The sequence below is a fragment of the Arvicanthis niloticus genome, chromosome 14, assembly GCF_011762505.2.
Source record: "Arvicanthis niloticus isolate mArvNil1 chromosome 14, mArvNil1.pat.X, whole genome shotgun sequence".
Lineage (NCBI taxonomy): Eukaryota > Metazoa > Chordata > Mammalia > Rodentia > Muridae > Arvicanthis > Arvicanthis niloticus.
This window is the reverse complement of record NC_047671.1, coordinates 28,686,777-28,707,376: the sequence shown is the minus strand read 5'-3', so window position 1 is coordinate 28,707,376 and position 20,600 is coordinate 28,686,777. Positions and strand designations below refer to the sequence as shown.

The following is a 20,600-nucleotide window of genomic DNA, read 5'->3' as shown; positions in this document are numbered from 1 at the left end:
CCTGTGGAGAAAAGAACTCTGAAGTAGAAAGCAGTCCTACCAGCTTTGACCATGGAGTACATCTCCAGCTAGGTATACCTACTCAGACATACTCTGTGATCCCGGAAAGGCTGGGTGTGGTCTGTAACAGGTCATGGACATAAAGGAAGGTATAAGAAATGCCACATGGCACTCTATGCCTATGATCCCAGAATCCTGAAGGATGATTTGTGGCAGGAGGATTTCAAGTTCGAGGCCAGCTTTGACTACATAGCAAAAAGCAAGGGAAAGAAGAAGAAACAGAAAAGGGAATGTGTGGAGGTAGGGAGGGATGGAAGTATTCTTCACAGCCCACCACTTATCAACTTCTTCTACGGATCAGTGGACAAGAGACTGTCTCCAAGGACAGGACCTGTCTTTGGAAATAATGACAGATGGTAAGTCTGAACTAGCGCATGATTTTCCTCTTCATGTCTGGTTTTTCTATCCCAAGCTCTATTTATAAAATATAAGGGGGGGGGGGTGTATCAAGGATAAAACTTGCTAGGTTCCTGTTAGTATTACTTTGGTTTGGGGTTTTCTCAGATCTCAAAGGTACTTTTAATTCAAGAAACTGAACTTCAAAAAGAAGGATAAGATCTCAAATCCTAACTTTTCCACTTTGAAGACTGAGTCTGAACACTTCAGCAGTCAGCCAGAAGGCTCTGTTCCTTCCCCAGCAAACAAAACTAGGCTTCATACCCTAGGCTCTGAACTGTTCTATTCTGGGAATCCACAAAGGAAGCCATGCTTACAAAAAGGTGGATGATTCCTCCCACCCAGCTCTCACACTCAAGTCCAGCAAACAAGAGAGACCATCCCTCCAGAAAGCCACACTCCTGTCTGGTTTCATCTCTACTTGAAAGGACTGAGATTCTGACAGTCTATGGGAGCCACCCAGTGGTGAGCAGGTGTTTCTGGGTTCTATGGCAAAGTTGCCCACAAATTTGAGTTACTGAACTCTGGGTCAGAAAACTCTGGCCACCATCAAGGTCTCTCTCTCTCTCTCTCTCTCTCTCTCTCTCTCTCTCTCTCTCTCTCTCTCTCTCTCTCCCTCCCTCTCTCCCTCCCTCTCTTTCCTTCTCTCTCCCTCTCTCTCTCCCTCTCTCCCTCTCTCAGTCTTTCTTTCTCTTTCTATCCTCCTCTTCCCTATCCTCTTTCTCTTCCTCCCTTTCTTTTCAAAGGAACAGAGAAAAAAGAAAGGAAGAGAGGGAGGAGGGAAACTTTTGAACATGCATTTTGTCTACCATCATGGCAGTTCTTGCCTCTTGCTTCTTGTTCAGGTTTTGAATTTGCAGTGAGGATTAGTACAACACTGTCCCACAGTTTGATCCACCCAAATCCAAATCCAGCCTCACTATTAACAGTTGAATGACTATGCCAGCAATAGACTGCCTTTCAGGTGGCTATAGGGGTTTTGAAAAACATCATGGATTTCATTGTCTGAATTTGGTAAGCGGACATGCAAATTTCATGCTTTTTTGAGTAGAGATGCTCCTCACCTGATCAACACAGCTCACACAAAGTTCCTGAAACTGTGCAGAATGTGTCCCATCACAGTGGGAGAAAATCTGAAAGCCCTGACCTCTGCAGGCAGCATAAAAATCCCATTTAAACTTGCCCACCCTCTCAGAAATCAGGAAAAAGAAAGCCTCAATCCACCAACTTTGGACACCAAGAAATAACGTACCTGAGCAGAGCTGCTGTCCAGTTTGAAGCCTGAGTCTCTCAGCTGCAGTGACACAGACATCATGTAGTTCCACCTCAGGCTTCCTGCCTGACCTTCCCTTTAGCCTCTTCCTAGAAGAAGTAAGCAGGGAGGCTGCTTGCCTTTCCATTTTCCATCTCTCTACCAGGTCCTGTCATCAACAGGATGAACTCTGAGAATCCCAGGGCCTTTGCCCTCCAGGCTTCTGTGTTGCTTCCTAATGTTGACTTGTGGACCCTACTATTGACTATGTCTAAATGCTAATGAGAAATTTCAAAGTCCTACTTTAGGCAAGAGATAAAGCTGCTATTGATTGGTGTCTGTGGAGATCTAATCACTACTCCTTCCATTTCTTCAGGCATGGTACAGTGAGTGGCCAGCAGATTGATCTGCATTAAATTCTTCATCAGGTCAAAGTTTTTCATAAATGAAGTTTAAAACTCAGAAGGTAAAGTAAAAAAAAAAATCTGAAGACATATACATAAGAAACTGCTAAATCATTTAGAATTGTTAGTATATACTAATAAAGTGGGAAGTCTGACCATGGCACTTATTTGTCCAGTAGAAATAATTAACATACATATGCACATGTGAACACACATACATCATCATCGTAAAATAGAGTGATACAATTAATTCTCTATGTTTCAAAGCCTTTAGTATATAAATTGAAGAACAAAGTTAATTAATGAAATTTATCAAAGACAATAAGACTTCAAATTGAATATCAAAACAAAGTTTGCACAAGTGATTATATCAAAAATCATTAAAATTAAAATGTTACTATGGACCATAATGGACTAAATGATCCATTTCTGTTCCAGTGTCATTTTGTTCTGTGTAGAACATATCTTTTCACAAAGTAAGATGACAATAATGTGACTGTTTCACTTGCTACAAGAACCCATTCCACAGGGTGATAGCTATGTGGGAATTAATTATTCTAGGCTCTCTGTTCTATGTATGTTTGAAAAATTACACAATAAGGGTGCTTAGCAATGAATCTTCTTAAGGCAATGATAAGTGAAGCCTCTCCACGTTAAGTCCTAACAGAGTCAGCTTGGCTTCAGAAGTGTTCCCTGGAGTTTATGAGCACCAGTGTTCCAGTATCTTCTCTGTTGTCAGAACAAACACTATGACCAAAAGCAACTTGAAAGAAGGGGTTTCTTACAGCTTACAGCTTGCACTCCATTATTAATGAAAACTGGGGCAGAAATTCAAAGCAGGAACCACTGGGTAATGCTGCTTGCTGGCTTATGCTTTGGGTCGCTCTCAGACTCATGCATAACTGGCTTGTTTATATGCCCCAAGACCATTTGTCCGAGAAATGATACTACCCTCAGTAGGCAGAGCCCCACTGCACCAGTTAATCCCTCACAGACATGTCCACAGACCAACCAGATAAAGATAAGTGAAACTCCTTTTCTAGGTGATTCTAGATTATGTAAGGTTGACAATTAATGACAACCAGGAATATTGCCTTCAGATAGCAAGAAGATTCCTGAGACCTTTTGCCCTGTGTTTTGTCTTGCAACAACCCCACTGTTTTTACTGATAACCCAAGAGGACAAACTGGCTCAATAATCATCAAAGCTGTGTGCCAGGCAGGGATGGTGGCCCATACATACAATTTCAATACTCAGAAAGTACTGAGGCCAAGCTGAACTACAGAGGTAGTTTGGGTTAATTTCAACCTAGGTTACACAGCAAGACCCTGTCTCAAATAAGAAAGAAAGTCTGAAAACATGAGTTCGATCCCCAAGACCCACAGAATGGAAGAACAGAACCTACTTCCACAAGTTGTCCTTTGGATTCTATTTTGCACTGTTTCACACTTGTGGCACATACACATGAATACACATACAGATAGATAGATAGATAGATAGATAGATAGATAGATAGATAGATAGATAGATAGATAGATAGACAGACAAATAGATATGTAATTTTAAAAATTGGAAAAATGGCAATAAACAGAGGAACCATAGGACTGATGTAGGCTTCCTCCTAGAATAGAAGGTTTTCCACCAAATTGCATTTACTCTCACAATAGTAAACTATTTTATTTAAACAGTATTGGAATTGTTAACTCATAATGCAAGCACTGGGCTTATTCAAATGGACCAGTTGTATGTATAAGGTTGATTACATGCTTTAAATTCTTTTTTATTGATAAATACCACTAGACTGGACTGGACTGGACTGGACTATGTGAAAAGCCCTGTGTTAACAAACTCAGCATTCCAGAGAAAAAAATAGAAAATACTGTTAAATCAGGATTAACCTAGGGAAGTTTAATAAAGAAATGGTTTGACCAAATGTGAGAGGGAAAGATGATATACTCTGGAGCTAGTGGCAGAGCCTGCCATTAACCTGTCCTTAAAAAGAAACAGATAGGGGAGCAGCTCCCAGAGAACACAGAAGAGACTAGAAAGCCTGTAAGGGAGGATTAGAGATAGCTTTCTCTTAGAAAGACTTTTGGACTTTATAGAGACTAAACCAAATGGAGCAAGGGACAAAGCAGCCCATAATGCTCCTAGAAGTCAGCCTCCTGGAAGGGTGGTGGTAAGAGTCAAAAGAAGATGACTGGTAAACAGGATGATCCCATTTAATTTACATAGGAATTCTTATTCATAGTCCATCAGAAAATTGAGCAAGTGATATGAGTAAACAACAGAATCAAGATTTGCATCCAGCCCTGTGCACATCTGTGATAAAAACTACTCAAGATGAAGTTTGCAAATAAATGAAAAAAAAAAAAAAACAAAAAACTCCTGACTGAGGTAATCCAGACCCAGAAAAAAAACAAATATGGTGTGTGTTCACTTGTATATCGAAATTAGCTCCTATGTCAACTATAAACAAACACAGAGATTGGATATAGAGTAAGAGACTAAGAGGGGCAACTAGCTCTCTCTAGGAAAAGGAAATAAGACAGATAGTTATGGGTGGAAGGGGAGAGGCTGGGACAGGTATATGAGGGGACAGCCAAAACTAAGGGCCATTTGAAGGTTATTATGAAAACCAAGTACAGCAGAAGAATCCTAAGATATATGCCTACATGAAGGCAATCTAAATAAAATTACCAAATAATGGAGGACACAGAGTTCATCTAAATACCTCTTGTCACCAAATGAAGCTTCCAGTTTCATTTGGAATGGAATAGATTGCATCTAAATGAGTTGTTGGTCAAAGTGGTCCCAGGGGAACTACCACTCAACCCAGGCCATTGCCAAGTTTATAGTTTTCTGTCCACCAACTGACAAGCCCCTATTGCTGAAGATAACACCTCTACAGCTCATTGAATCTGAAGAAATCAAGCTGGCACCTGCATAGAACTTTCATCTCAATATGCTAATGTCTTTGGTACAGGAAGTTACTCTGAATGCTACCAAAGGAGAAATGTAAACATAACACAACTTAGCAACAAATCCTTTGATCTACAATGGTGTTTTGCCTGCATAAAATGCTAGTTAAATGATGTCACTAAACTTGTTGGAGTAACCAAACAATATCTGATTTAACCTAAAGCCCACTCCATGAGAGGAGACCCATACCCAACACTGGTTGGGTGACCAAGACTAGATAGCCCAAGGATTTAACGGAAAACCAAATACTACTGTTCTAGTAAAACAACACAGCAATAAAATGACTTCTAATAGCACTCTGCTATATTCATAGATCAATGTCTTGCTCAGCCATCATCAGAGCAGCTTCTCCTACAGCAGATGGAAACAAATACAGAGACCCACAGGCAGAGCGTGAGAGACCTTGGAGTACTCAGCCCTAAAAGAAATGTCTCTGTTAAATCCCTTCCTTCGGGACTCAGGGAACCCTGAGGGATAAGAGGAAAAAAGAGTGTCAGCGGCAGAAAGGACAGAGGAAAGAAAATAAGCCCTCTAAATTAACAGGATCAATGAATATATGAACATACAGAGACTGGGGTAGCATGCACAGGGCCTGCACAGTTCTGCATCAGATGGGATGTTAGAGCTGAAAGGAGAAGTGTAAACATGCCCTCATTCTTATCCCAGAATCTACTCCAATTGATAACCATTAAAAAAAAAAATAGTTTTCTCCACAAGAAATAAATAACCCCATATGAGCAAAACCAAAAAAAAAAAGGGAAGCATACACACACCACCTCCATCACCACCATCACCACCACCACCACCAGAAACAACAAAATAAGGAATTAACAATCATTGGTCATTAATATCTCTTAATGTCGATGGTCTCAATTCTCCAATAAAAAAGATACAAACTAACAAAATGAATGTAGAAACAGGATCCATCCTTCAGTACATCCGAGAAACCACAACATCAAAGACAGACATTACATCAGAGTAAAGAGTGTTTTATTTATTTATTTATTTATTTATTTATATAAATTATATATAATATAAATATGTAATATATATTTAATAAATATAATATCTATATTTAACTCTCAAGTACATGTCATATACATCTCAAGTAAGTGGTCCTAAGAAGCAAGCAAAATATGTTAATATCTAACAAAATAGTCTTCACACTAAAACTAATCAAAAGAGATAGGAAAAGATACTTCATACTCATAAAAGTAAAAATTTACCAAGATGATATTTCTTAAAAATCTATGTCCCAAACACAAGTGTACCCAAGTTTGTAAAATAAACTCTACTATAGCTTAAATTACATATTCACATTCACACAGATAATGGAAAACTTCAATACCTCACTCACACCAATGGACAAGTCATCCAGACAAAAGCTAAACAGAAGTACTGGAGCCAACAGACATTATAAACCAAAGATATCCAACAGATATATACAGAACGTGTCACCAAAACACAAAGGAACAATCTTCTCTGCATCTCATGAAACATTCCCTAAAATTGACCACATACTCAGACACAAAGCAAGTTTCAAGAAAACTGAAATAACTCCCTGCACCTATCAGACCACTACATATTAAAGCCAGACATCAATAACAACAGAAACAACAGAAAGTTTGCAAACTCATGCAAACTGAACAACTCTCGACTGAATGAAAAAATGGGTCATAAAGAGAAAAAAAGACATAAATTAAAGACTCTAGAATTCAATGAAACGAATACCCAGCATAACCAAACTTATGGGAAACAATGAAAGTGATCCTACAAGGAAAGTTCACAGCACTAAGTGCCTACATTAAAAAAACTGGAGGGATCCCATACTAACAACTTAACAGCACACATAAAAACCCTAGAACAAAAAGACGTAAGCACACCCAAGTGAAGCAGATGGCAAGAAATAATCAAACCAAGGGCTGAAATCAATAAAATAGAAATAAAGAGAACAATAAACGAGAGCTGGTTCTTTTAAAAAATTAACAAGATAGAAAAACTCTTAACCAAACTAACTAAATGACAGAGGCTGAGGTTGTCCTGTGAAGGTCTCCCAAACTACCCAGGGTAGTGCTAGGACAAAGGATTTCTCTCAGCCAACTGACAGTGGGCATCCATTGCCAAGGCAACATCCACATAGCTCATTCAGTGTGGAGAGGTTGAGATGGTACCTGCATGGAGCACCCCTACGTTCTAGCCAGTTTGATGTGGGAAGATACTCGGCAGGCTACTGAAAGAAATGAGGACACCAATCCAGCCACAAAACCTTTGACCTACAATCTTTCCTTCCTGAAAGATATTCTATAACAATTGTGACACAAAACTTGTGGGAGTCGAGAACCAGTGTCTGATCTGACTTAAGGGCCAGAGCACTAGAAGGAACCCATATCCAACACTGCTTTGGTGACCAAGAACAAGAGATTAAATAGCACAGAGACCTGAGGGGAGAAAAAATACAAACAGACTGGTCTAAAAAAAATTAATAAAATGTTCCCTAATGATATTCTGGTATATTCATAGATAAGTGCCTTTTCCAGTCATCTTCAGAGAGGCTTCCTCCTGCCACAGATGAAAACAGATGCGAAGACCCACAGCCAGACATTATATGGAGAGTCTAATTTGGAGGTCTCCATCAAATCCCTCCCCTCAGAGTTTAAAGAATCCTATGGAAGAGGAGGTAGGAAGATTGTAAGAGTCCAAGCTCATGGATGACACCAGGAGAACATGGTCCTCAGAGTCAATTAAGCAAGATACACATAAGACTGAAGCAGCAAGCATGGGGCCTATATGGATCTACACCAGGTCCTCTAAATTTTATATATATATGTGTGTGTGTGTGTGTGTGTGTGTACATATATATAATATTTGTTGTAATATATATAATATTATATTATATTTATATTATATATAATATATATATATATTATTATATATATTATTATATATATTAGCTTAGTGTTTTTATGGGACTCCTGAGTGTAAAAATAAGTGATTCTCTGACTCTTGTGTCTACTCTTGGGACTCTTTTCCTCCTGTTGAGTTGACATGTCTGACTTTGATATGATAGTTTTTACTTCATCATATTATATTTTAATTTGTTATTTTTGGCATTTATCTGTTAGAAGCCTGCCCTGTTCTAATGAAACCAAAAGGGAGTGGATCCTGAGGGGAGGGGAGGTGGGGAGGAACTGGGAGGAGTAGAGGGAGGAGGAACTATATTCAGGATATATTATATGAGAAAAAATCTATTTTCAATTTAAAAAAAATGAAATTTTAGTTTCCTCCAAGGAAGTCTCACTGGAGAAACAAACCACTCATAAGGATAAGCTGCATGCCCAACAGTAGGTGGAGAGCAGAAGAGAAACCCAGTGGCATCTGTGCAGGTTCCTTGTCGCATAATGTCATGTAAGGCCTTTGTTGGGTTTTGTTTTGTTTTATTTTATTTCATTTTTATATTTTTTGCCTTTCTTTTTACCCTATAGGTTCTTTGCTTATATATTATGGTTTCCAGCTTAGTGTTTCTATGGGAGTCCTGAACATGTGACTGAGTGGATCTCTGTGCCTATGTGGTTTCTTGTGCCTTTCCTTTGAGATCTTTTTCTTTCTATGTGTTTTGTCTTACTCCAGTGTGTTTGTTTTTTGCTTTTTCCCATTTATTTCATTATTACTTCTTAGAAGTCTGTTGCTTTCCAATAAGAGTCAGAAAGGAAGTGTATCAGTATGGGTGGGGAGGTGGGAAGGAACTGTAGAGGAAGGGAAAACCATAATTAAGATATATTCTGTGACAACAAATACGTTTTCAATTTAAAAAAAACTAAAAAACTATTGGTGTACTATGGATGCCTTACCAGTAAGGGTCTTTTAAAATATCCCTATTTCAAAACCTGGGTATGATGGTGCATGCCTTTAATCCCAACACTCAGGAGGTAGCAGCAGGTAGATCCCTGTAAGTTTGAAGCCAACCTGGTATACATAGTGAGTTCCAGGACAGCCAAGGATACCTAGTGAGACCTTGTCTCTAAAACAAGAAAATAAAACATTGCTATTTCACTGTTACAATTCACTGACCTAATAATGGCCGATAAAATGTTGGCTACAAAACAGAAAACTAGCAACACAAGCTATGTTCGTGAAATTGTTTTAATTTTCAATTTTTAAACAAAATTCTCCAGTCTGGAAAGAATTTCACAGATGCACCAAAAAAGAAAAGGAAAAGGGGGTGGGATTGGGGGAGTCATTTAATTTTTTATTCTTTTGACAACTATTTCTTACAACACGGGCTCCCCCACCTGGCAATGTTTGGAAATGCAGATACCCTGTTTTATTTTCCTCTCTGTAAGGGTTTTAAGCACTCCAGGCACTAAAGTATGTGCTGGGTCTCACAACAAGCTGGAGAAAAGGTGACATGGCCAGACCAAGGTGACTCATGCAACATGGCTCGCATAAAAATCCTTCATTTGAATGATCAAAGCCAGCAGGGATGCCAAATCCACACTATGTCATAATGCAGCATGCATATATCTGTTTAGTTTCCCCTGGGTAACAAGTGTCTGTTTCATGAAGGAAAAAAAATACAGTGAAAAAACATAGGGTACTCTGAGTAACCCTGCAAGAACAAATCAAACATGTCTCAAAGCATACAGAGCTAGAGACAAGATGCCATTTCTGCACCCATGAAAGTAAAACCTAATGAAAATGGATCAAATGTTTAATATAAAACTTAAGTTCTTCATAGCTACAATAGTATACAGAAGGAAAAATTAGAACATGAGGTTTGGGATGGAATTCTTAAGGCATATCCATCTGCAACATATATTTTTGTTGTCAATTCCTTACAAAAACAAAACAAAACAAAAAAGACCAAAAAACCATAAACTTGCAAACACTGAGTAGCATTAGGTCAAAAGCCTGGGTTTACTCTGTTGGCTAACCTTGCACATGCCACTTTAAATGACATGAGATGGTATTCATAGGGTGCTTACCTTTCAGAATGCTGAAAGATATCCTAGACTCCAAGGAGTAAGTTTTGGTTTTTAGTTAACAAAACTAGGAGGTAGGATTGAAGTCCTAACATGGATTGAGCCATGACTTCTGATTTCATTGATATGTGTGGCAAGAGGTTCTCCGGGCAAGTGACCAACAACCTCAGCCACCCCAGTGAGGACTCACACCCATTTGAGAAGAAACCATCATTCAAATGCCCATCTTATTTGAACCTCTCCTGACCCCAGTCTGCTCATCATCTGCCTCCAACTGCAAGAATGATTATGTGGAAAATAGCCCCAAAGCACAATCCATGGAACTGTAAGTAGAAAAATGTTGTTTAGAGCCACCATATCTTGAAGTAGTGTGTTGTACAGTAGCATATAACTGAAACATGTTTGTGTATATGTATGTGTTATGTGTGTATGTGTATATACATACATACACATGTGTGTGTACACACACACATACACACACACACACACACACACAGGGCACACAGCTTTTAAGTTCATTAAATTATCCTTTACCAAAAATCATAGAAAGTTCAGTTTGGCAGAAGGGATTCAGAAAGATTTCCAGAAACCATAACATTTCTCCATCTAAAGGTTATAAAATTTGAAAGCTAGTCTCTTGGCCATTAAACAGATTCCATTAATGCCCTCTGCCCCAGTCACTGACACCCCAGCAGCCGGCCCTCTCTCCAGGGCACCAGAATGAACATGGCAGGACAAAAACTCAATAGGCTCATTTCTCTTAGTGCTCATGATAATGTTAATTGAAGGTACTACAATGATAAAATGACAAGGAGCCATCAGACCTCCAACTGAAAACTGTTATGTCTTTAAGGGTCAGCATCATCAAACCTGCTGCAAAAAGCAAACAATAAAAATGCCCTGCTGCACAGAAGACAAGGCTTAAGATACCAGTATCCATGTTACAAGCCAGCAACCATACTCACACCTGAGCTCCTAAAGAGGCAGAGACAGGAGGATTCCTGAGACCTTCTGACTGCCAACCTGGCTAAGAGTATGCAGGTCTCAGGTTCGGAAAGAGAAGCTGTCTCAAACAAATAGGTCAAAACCAATAGAGTAAATAAATAAATCGTTCATTAATTTAGATTTATTTTATATATATTTTATTATATATACATATACATCATATACACACATATACATCATACACATGCACACACACACACACACACATATATATATATATGGGGCAGGTGGCATGCACACAAGTACAGTATCCTCAGAAACAAAAAGAAGGATTCCCTGGAGCTGGAATTATTAGCCATTCAATGTGGGTGCTGGGAACCAAACTCTGTTCCTGTGGAAAAGTGGTAAGTGCTCTTAACCACATGCCATCTTTCCAGCCCCGTGAAAATCATTTTTAAGAGACACAAAGAACTACTTTTGAATTCACATTTCCAAAATTGGAGTTGTTCAACCAATCTGGCCAATAACTCAATAGCCAGCCAATACATTGCCCAAAACCACTGAGCCTGGTCATTTGCGATTGGTTCTGCTGTATTTAATGTTGAAAAGAGAGACCATTAAGTATATGGAAACTTCAAGTCACCTCAAAAAACTATAGCTACTCAGCAAAATATGAGTTAGAATATTACCTAGCCTCAGTCCTAAGGAAGCCACTTGGTAAAATCTGAAGACTTCACTTCTCACTGTTTCCTTTGTGGCTTAGTGCTTTGACTCAAGAAGTGGGAAGGGTAACTGGAGAAGGTCCTTCAAGAATAATGTCACATTGCTATTTAAGAACTGTGAGCCTTTAATGACACACAGAAAACTGAATAGAGGGAGCCAATTATTTCTAAAATTGGAGGGTTGTCAGCAAGATAAGTACTTAGTGCTTAACATCTCCACTCTGTGGTACCTCCTCTCCTGAGTACTTGGTTTCAGAAAGACTTTCAGAATAAATAATTGGGGTTTCTTGACCATGGTAGGGTTCTCTGTATATGAAACCATTAATTTGTAGAATTATAGAGATGTATGTGGTTTGTTATTTTTTTTGAAGAATTAACAACATGTTTCCAAATGATGTGAGATTTAACTGGGAAAGTGAATCCACTGCAGTCAGTCACCCTGCATGTCCCAATAATAGTGCCATGTTAAATCATTTCATTGTCTGCTGACCCGTTAGAAGTGACAATATGCCAAGAACTTAAAAAATCCACATCAGTACATTTAAGACATGTCTGGTTTTCTTTTCAACTATGAACCCTAAGATGTGAATGAATCATCATCTGGTCATAATTAGATAGTGGTTTCAAAATCTGCCATAGAACATTAAAACATTTGGAAAACAATACAGACCAATTTAATTAGTTCCATTACTTTATTTTGTCATTTATGTATTTATGTATTTATGTATTTATGTATTTATTTATTTATTTATTTATTTATTTATGGCTGGTGAGGTCATGGACCCTAGAGAAGAACCTATCATTGCCACTTTCCCAAATAATTCCCAAATGCATTCTAAATACTTATTCTATGCCTGGAGAAAAGGAGCATTTACCCATTGTCAAAGAAGCTTCTTTTTGCAGCAGCTGGAAACCATTACAGAAATCTACAACTGGACAAATCCAACTGATAGATCTAAAATGCAACTTCTAATACAACTGAGTCCAATGTAACATGGTGGAAGAAGAGGTAAAAAAAAAAAAATTATGAGAGGCCCAGGACATCTCCTTCAAGATACTATTTCTTAACAGGGAAGTTGCAGACATCTCAAGGGCAAGACCAGCACAGTGACAATATCAGCTCATGTGCCAATGTGGATGGAAAGTCTTACCCCTAGATGAAAACTGAAATTAATGATTTCTGAAAGAAAAGTCATTCTCCACGCATGATCCCCTGATAGGTTATCCAGTCACAAAAGGTCCTAAACATGTGTATATTCATGTATACATCAATAATAATTAAAGAAGAAAAGGTCATAAATTTGAGAGGCAGGGGTGGACGCATGGGAGGAGCTGAAGAAGACAGAAGATATATATATGGTTTTATATATATATATGAAAAGCCATATATAAATATGAAAAAATATAGAGAGAGATAGAGAGATACATATGTGTGTATTGTATATTTTGTATCTATTTTGTGTATATGTATATAGTATGTATATATTTGTATATATGTATATATGCAAACATTGTATATACAAATACATATACATTATATACTATACATATACACACAGAAATATACATAATTAAATATGTAAGTCAGTAACAGGAAAGGTGCTGTTTTTAATCCATCTCATCGAAATTTCAAAGTCCTTACTATTCTTTATGCCTGAATAAGTAAACCATTCATGTATTATTGGCTACATTATTAATTATTTAAGAATACTCAAAAGCCAAATGTTCATACCAAAATTGCAAATACATTGGGTCTCATTATTTGTAGTAGTTACTAGTCTGTGAAGTCAGCAGAAACATGGGTTTGGTGGATATTGAGTGATAGCTTGTAGCAAAAGCACAAAACTAATGTTCTACCAGCTTTTGGCTGTGGCACTGACATCACATTGGTTGATAGACACATGGCCTTTGTAAAACTGTGCTTCTACTTCACAACATGGTGTATTTAACACAGAGTATTGCTTTCTTAATGCTAAGCGAACCACCAACAGCACCGTACCTCATACCTGAGGCAGGCTCATCTAACATAAGTATTTTCTCCATGAGGGTCACCAGTCCTTCCAGAGCAAACAGTACTATACAGTGCTTTCAAAGGATGCTTCAAAGCCACTGTAGGTAAGCCAAACAACCTCACCTACAACACAGAGGAAGCTGTAACACTAAATAAATGATTAACAAGATGCTGACTTTGCATGTCTCCTTGCGTAATCTCAGCTGGGAATGAGCACTTCAAGCAACTGAAATGTTTTGCTACCTACTATGTGAAGGTTGACAAATGAGAGCGAGAGTTGGGCAAATTCTGGCTGTGGTGCTGCATGGTGTTGAGCAACACCCTACATTTTAAAAGTAGATAAAGTCACAAGCATGGAAGTAGAAAAGCTTATGTGAGCCTCCTTTATAAGATCAGTCATAGCAACAAAACTGGAAGCAATCTAAAGAACAATGCTCTCCATAAATTATGTTAACCTCACACAAAGGAAGGGAGATAACATAAGTATAGATCTTTAGTGAATCTCTGATAGGACTGCCAAGTTCAGAGACACAGTTTGAAAATAGGGAGAGCTCACGTTCTACTGTTCACGCTTACATACTGCTTGAATAAATTGAATTTATTCACACAGCATCTTCACCACACTAAAACTCCATCCTTTCTTCACCAGAAAAGAGAAATAAAACCACTCAAAGCATTTTGAAGAAAGGGAGAAATCAGTTTATCTGACAAAGCAAGAAATAAAGGAAAGAACCTGTGTGTTTTGCCGAAGCCAAGTGAGCGATGTGTGTTAGACGGGAAGTGTGATCAACTCTGTCAAGGGCTGCTGTGGAGTCAACTGTGAAACAGGCTGAAAATTAATCACTAGAGTCAGCTGCGATGTGGAAGCTACTGATGCCCTTATACATGACACAGTAATGGGATGACATGAAAACATGTATTAGGATGGGTTTGAGGGAGAATAAATGGAGAATTGAAACCATGACAACAGAAAGCCTTTCCATTTGCAGAGAAATGTGAGGTGGAAATTGCAGAAATCAGAGGCTCAAGAAGAATGGTTTCATTCAAATGGGAGGAGCTAGATTTATAAGCTGACCAGAATGATCCATGAGAAATAAAAATCATAGAGTAATTAATGACAAATTAACTCTGTCAAGTTCCATAAGCAACTACAACACTTACTATAATCTCGTGTGAGGAGTTTGCTTGTTCATTTAGTAGCCATCTTTTTAAAAGACAGCAAATCTGAGATATAAGATCCCAGAATCTTGGGGATATGCAAACTCTTTGGGCATCAGAACTAGTAAAGGAGTCTAGAAACATAGTCTATGACAAGTATGGCGACAGTCCAAACAGAGATCTGAAAGGTATGAGGGTTGATGTGGTCAGGTCGAGAGGATTTAGAAGCTCGCAGGAGACACATCTCTCAGCATGCCTGTAGGTGTTTCCAGAGAGGCTTAACTGAAGTGGGAAGGCTCGCTGTGAACATGGATAGACCATCCAATGGGCTGGCATGACAGACTAAACACAACAGGAGAAAGCTAATGCAAGATGGGCATTCACCTTTCTCTGATTCCTGACGGTGAACACAGTATGACCACCAGCCCTGGGCTCCTGCCGCTGAGCTTTCTCTGACACAGTGGATTGAGCTTTCAAGTCCTTAAGTTACTTTTGTCAGGTATTTTGTTACATTAATGAGAAAAGTCACTAATACAGTACTTTGGGCATTCTTAAATTACAAGAAAGATAAGGCAATTTGCCTCACAATGTAAAACTTCCTCTACACAGGGAGAAGATGAGGCAGACAGCAAGCACTTTGAAGAAACATAGCTGGACTCTTGAGGCCTACATTCTTTTCATGTAATGGAAGGCCTCATGTTTATCCAGATTCATGACCATCTTGTTTAGTATTTGCACTGTGATACACCTGTGGTGGCAGTCTCTCTCTCTCTCTCTCTCACTCTCTCTCTCTCTCTCTCACTCTCTCTCTCTCTCTCTCTTTTTCTCTCTCTCCCTCTGTCTGTCTCAAAAGGATCCAATATCTCACTCCTTCTATCATGTGAGTCCATCCATATTCTCCTGTGTTTTCTTCTAGAGTTGCTCTTGAAACCCTCTCTCCGTCTTGCCCCTCCCATGTGTGTACGGCACCTGCCATTCAGACTTCAATGCACTGGAAATGCTCTGGGCAGTGGTGGTGCACACTCATCCTAGCACTCGTGAGGCAGAGGCAGATGGATCCCTGTGAGTTCAAGGCCATCCCGGTCTACAGACAGTCAACACTACGCAGAGAAACCCTGTCTCAAAAATAAATAAATAAATAAATAATTTTTTTTAAAGTTTTAAATTAAAAAAAAAAGGTAAAAAGGAAATGTAATTGAGTAATCTTTTCATGACCGCCTTCAGAAAGCATGAATGAGCTCACTGCAAAGACTATGTCAAGTATACTGACTGCTGTCTTAAGGCTAAGAAAAACTTAAAACAAACAACAAAAACAGCTATGGTCAGGTTGCTGGGGTCAGGTAGACAGAGAAAGCTAACCTATGGGCAAGCGCCTATGGGTATGCGGGTACACATAGATGGTGTCTTAAGAAAAGAATGTGCTCTGACAGTTTGGGATTGTGGAGGTTAGAAAGTAACAATGTCTTCTTAGGGTTCAAAATCTAAAACAACTCAAGCAGGCACAAGAGTCTATCGCAAAGCAAGACGGTTATTTGAATTAGGCAGCAAAACCTGACCTCGGGACACCAGCACAGACTTGGGAGCTGACTTTGTCCTGGTACACTCATCTTAATAAATATTTAAGCAGATTACAAAACTTTATTGTAATCAGTCCACTACCGATCAATCAGGGCCACAGAACACACTCAGAAACTGAACTGTGAGCTTTTAAGCTTGAAAACCACACATATCTGTGCCAAGTTTCAGTTACAGTTTCCCATCAATCAGAATCATTTGTTCTTTCATGGTTAGAAACAATCTTTATGTTGTAGGGGAACAAAAGAAAAATAAGGAAGAAATTGGCTAGCCATCTGGAAGGCTCTCCTAGAGCCTGGGAGCTTGAACTTAATTTCACCTTATGATCAAAATGGAGTCTGAAAACAAAATGGCAGCACTTAGGTTAAGTCTCATTTGTTTGATCCCCAACAGTCTGGAGAGTAGGAAGATGGCTAGGAAGGGAAGGGTTAAGGATGCAACTGAACTTTCCTTCACCGTAACAGACATGATTAGCAGCAGTTCCATTTGCTTACATGATATAGATTTATCTAGCAATGGCTGTCTCACACTGGAGAGGCTGAGAACCTAGTAGCTATTCACTCCACCAGGCCTGAATGCCTTGAAGATTCCTGGAAAGGTATAGGTCTTCAGTTCACACTGGAAAGCCAAACATTGATGCAGGGAATGATGGTGAGGTGGGTGATTGGGTGGCAGCAGCAGCAGGAGCAGCAGTGGGACAGAACCTTTACCAGCAAGAAGCAAAGGCAAGCCAAGCAAGCTGCTTTTCTTCAAGCCTCTTTATAAATGGCCACCAAAGGAAGGTGCCATCCATTTTCAGAAAGGATCTTCTCACCACCCTCCCTCTACTTCAGCTAATCCTTCAGAAAAATACCCTTCCAGATCTTCCCAGGGGTGTGTCTTGTAGTTGAGTCCACATCCAATCAAGTCAACAGTCAGGATTTAACACCACAATTAAAATTACAGAATAGTGGTACACTTTTCTCCTTTATCACCTAAAACAAGACCTGCATAATGACAGCAACCATTAGCATGCCAATGCGGAGAGGGAAAATTTCACAAGACTCTACTCTCAAATGAAAAGCTACAGTCTATCAATGGCTGCTACAGGAGAATCAGTTTTGTCTGAACGAATGCAAAACAGGCTGAGAAATTATATTTTTATTTTGCTGCAACTATTAGCAGTGGTTGGGACCTGGGGAGGGCTCTCCAGATTCTTGGCCTCTTGTATAAGAACGAACTAAAAAAACCTACACTGATGTCCAATGTAGCAAGAAAGCGATTCGAAAACTATTCAGAGCAATAGTGGAGATTAGAAGCAATACACTGTCAAAATTCATAGTGAACCACAAAGAAAAGGAGGTGTTCAGGAAATTGATTGCTGTTTGGGCTTCCTCTTACGGGGCTCAAGAGACATAGGAGTTTGGTTAAGGAGGGCACAATTTGAGTGAGTCTCTATTTTGACTGACAGGCTTAGATTACATAAATTCTTTTTTTTTTTTTTGAATCAGTCCATTCTTTATGGTAATACAAAGGGCACAGATACAAATATCTAGGAAAAGGAATTAAAGTGTGAGGAGCAGGGTCAAGGTTGTTCGAAAGGTGACAAAAGAGGGTAAAAGCATAAAGTCAGGAAGAAAACATAAGTTGGAGGCAAGACCTCTAGAACATTTTAGAGGTTCTACAGCAAGGATGGGTCTTCCAGTAATTTTGTTCTCTAGGGTACTTAGTCAATTAGTGAGAATTAGGGGAAAAGGGGCTACTTGATTCCAAGGCATTCAGGTTCTTTAATATTAGATGCTGGGAAGATGCAGTCAATGGGGAGATGGCTCTGGGAAAGTCTGCAGGCCTTGTAGTTCTCCAAGTCCCTCTAGCATCATGTGGATATGGGCCTTGATATTCATGGAGTCCTTGGTGAGGCTGTCGCTGAGCTCTGTGAGGAGAGAACTCTTTCGGTCAATGAACTTGAGAGCTTCAGCCAGTGTCAGTTCCAGGAAAAAACCATATCCCGGGGCCACATAGATGCGTGAAGTATCTGGGATCATTGTGTCAACGAAGAAGTTACAGCCCAAATCCACCTGCATATATAACTCCGAGTGATTAGTTTCCTGGAGTCGCTCAATGACATTTCTTAGTTGAAGGTTTACAGACAGCTGCTCATATACCTTGTCTCGATGGTCCAGCACCTTTTGCAAGTCTCGCTGCAGTACGTCACTGATAAAGGCCTCGTACCGCAGCACTTTCTTCCCCACCGTATCCAAGGCCCGACGTTTCGGGGGCGTCGCCATGATGGGCTCCTTAGGGCCACCGGCAGTAACTGTTAGTATGGATTACATAAATTCTTGTGCACTACACATGTTCCTTCCCATAATGCACCTGACATGATCATATGCACACCTATGTCTGCATAAGACTGTAACCAGAGAATCCTAAAAACTGACTTGAGGACACCATTTCACCTTGTTGTGTATACACACAAAACCAGTCTAGTCTGAATGAGTTCATTGTCCATAGTTGCTAGGTTGTGTCCCAGGCTGTATTGAATGATCAATGGACTGATAAGGAGAGTAACTTATTTCCAGTCTTTAAAGCAGATATATATGTAGCTTGGTGATGAGTTGCTTCTGATATTAATTTAAAGCTGGTGAGATGACCCAGGGGATAAAGGGACTTAGCATTAACCCTGATGATATGAGTTCAATTCCAGAAACCTACATTATGGACAGAGAGAATAGGCTCCTGCAAGTTGCTTTCTGATAGCCATACACAACACCATGCATGGCATGTACTCTGTCTGTCTGTCTGTCTGTCTGTCTATTTATCTATCTCTTGATACAATAAAAATTAAAATTAAATCAATTTGCTTTGGCAAGTTCAAATACCTTAAATTTAGTCTAAATTTAATTTGAAATTATAAAAAATACGCACAAAACCAACATTATTCCTAGAAGAGTGTGTCACCTAGCTTTTATGACAATTTACTACAAGGTACAATCACTAGAAAGTAGGAAGCCTCATTTGAGAAAATGCCTCTGTAAGATCTGGCTGTAGGCAAGTCTATTGGGCATGTTCTTAAGTAGTGATTGATGTGGAAGGGCCCAATCTATTGTGGGTGGTGCCACCCCTAGACTGGTGGTCTGGGGTTTTAAAAGAAAGCTGGCCAAGCAAGCCATGAGGAACAATCCAGTAAGCAGCAATTATCCATGGCCTCTGCACCAGTTCCTGCCTCCAGGTTCCTACTGGGTTTGAGTTCCTGCCTTGGGTTCCCTCAGTGGACTATGACTCTGGGTCTGTAAGCCAGATAAACCCATTCCTCCCCAAGTTGCTTTTGGTCATGGTATTTCATCACAGCAATAGTAACCCTACATAAGACAAAAAGTAATATAAATGTCTGTATAATTATACCATTAAGTTGAACGTAGAATGTTTGAACTTACAGAATTCTGAAAGCCACGTGACAATCCTTTCAAGCTGTGTCTTCTTTAGATAGCTGTGTAATGAGCTTTGTTTTCTGTCCAAACTAATGTAGCCATTAATAGCTAAGCGCGTATGTATTAAGAGCATACTAATCAACACCTCACAAAAGCCACTTAGTGAGATGAGAAGAGTTGGCATGCCAACATTACTTAATCTTTCTGGTTTAGATGCTGAGTGTAATTTTTAAAATGTCAGCAGTTGGCACTTTGTAGCATCTTTCATTGTTCTCCATAAAAGTCCTTCATAAATATTTATCCTATAGCGTCATTGTAACTTAAAAGAACATTCTATTTTACTTCTTCCTTAGAAGAGTTGAGGAAACAGCTCTGTGAGACAGCAAATAATCAAAGACTGTACTCTCCTTTGTCAGTATCTGGGATGATTATTCCCATAGTTAATGACCAAACTGACTTTATTTACTTCTGAAGGCTTCCAGGGGAGGAATAATTTAGAAATTAGAAGGATTTGACAAAATCTCTTTGATTCTGTGGTCCCTTGTTGATAGTTATTAGACTAAGTGAAGACTGTTGGATTTTTTTTAATTCTTCTATATTTAAACTACTTCTACTGTTCTCTGATAAGAAACATTTACAAAGAAGAACCTTTAATAGTGTGAAGCAATTTCATGGCCCAATTTATTCTCAGTACAAGGGTTTTAGG

General features: G+C 39.1%; 1 protein-coding gene and 1 pseudogene across 11 annotated transcripts in view; both read right to left on the bottom strand.

The window, feature by feature from the left end:
- Nucleotides 1-1,968, bottom strand: part of LOC143434297 (uncharacterized) — a 118,191-nt gene extending 116,223 nt beyond the window's left edge. For all 11 annotated transcript variants that reach the window (XR_013103695.1, XR_013103693.1, XR_013103688.1 and 8 more), the window contains exon 1: nt 1,709-1,968. Coding sequence is in view for 2 of the 11 variants with exons in the window: in XM_076912613.1 (XP_076768728.1) it covers nt 1,709-1,771 (63 nt within the window). In the remaining 9 variants the exon portion in view is untranslated. The remainder of the gene's footprint in view (nt 1-1,708) is intronic.
- Nucleotides 1,969-18,230: 16,262 nt separating this feature from the next.
- On the bottom strand, nt 18,231-18,785 carry LOC117719992 (protein UXT pseudogene; annotated as a pseudogene).
- Between the last annotated feature and the right edge of the window lie 1,815 nt (nt 18,786-20,600).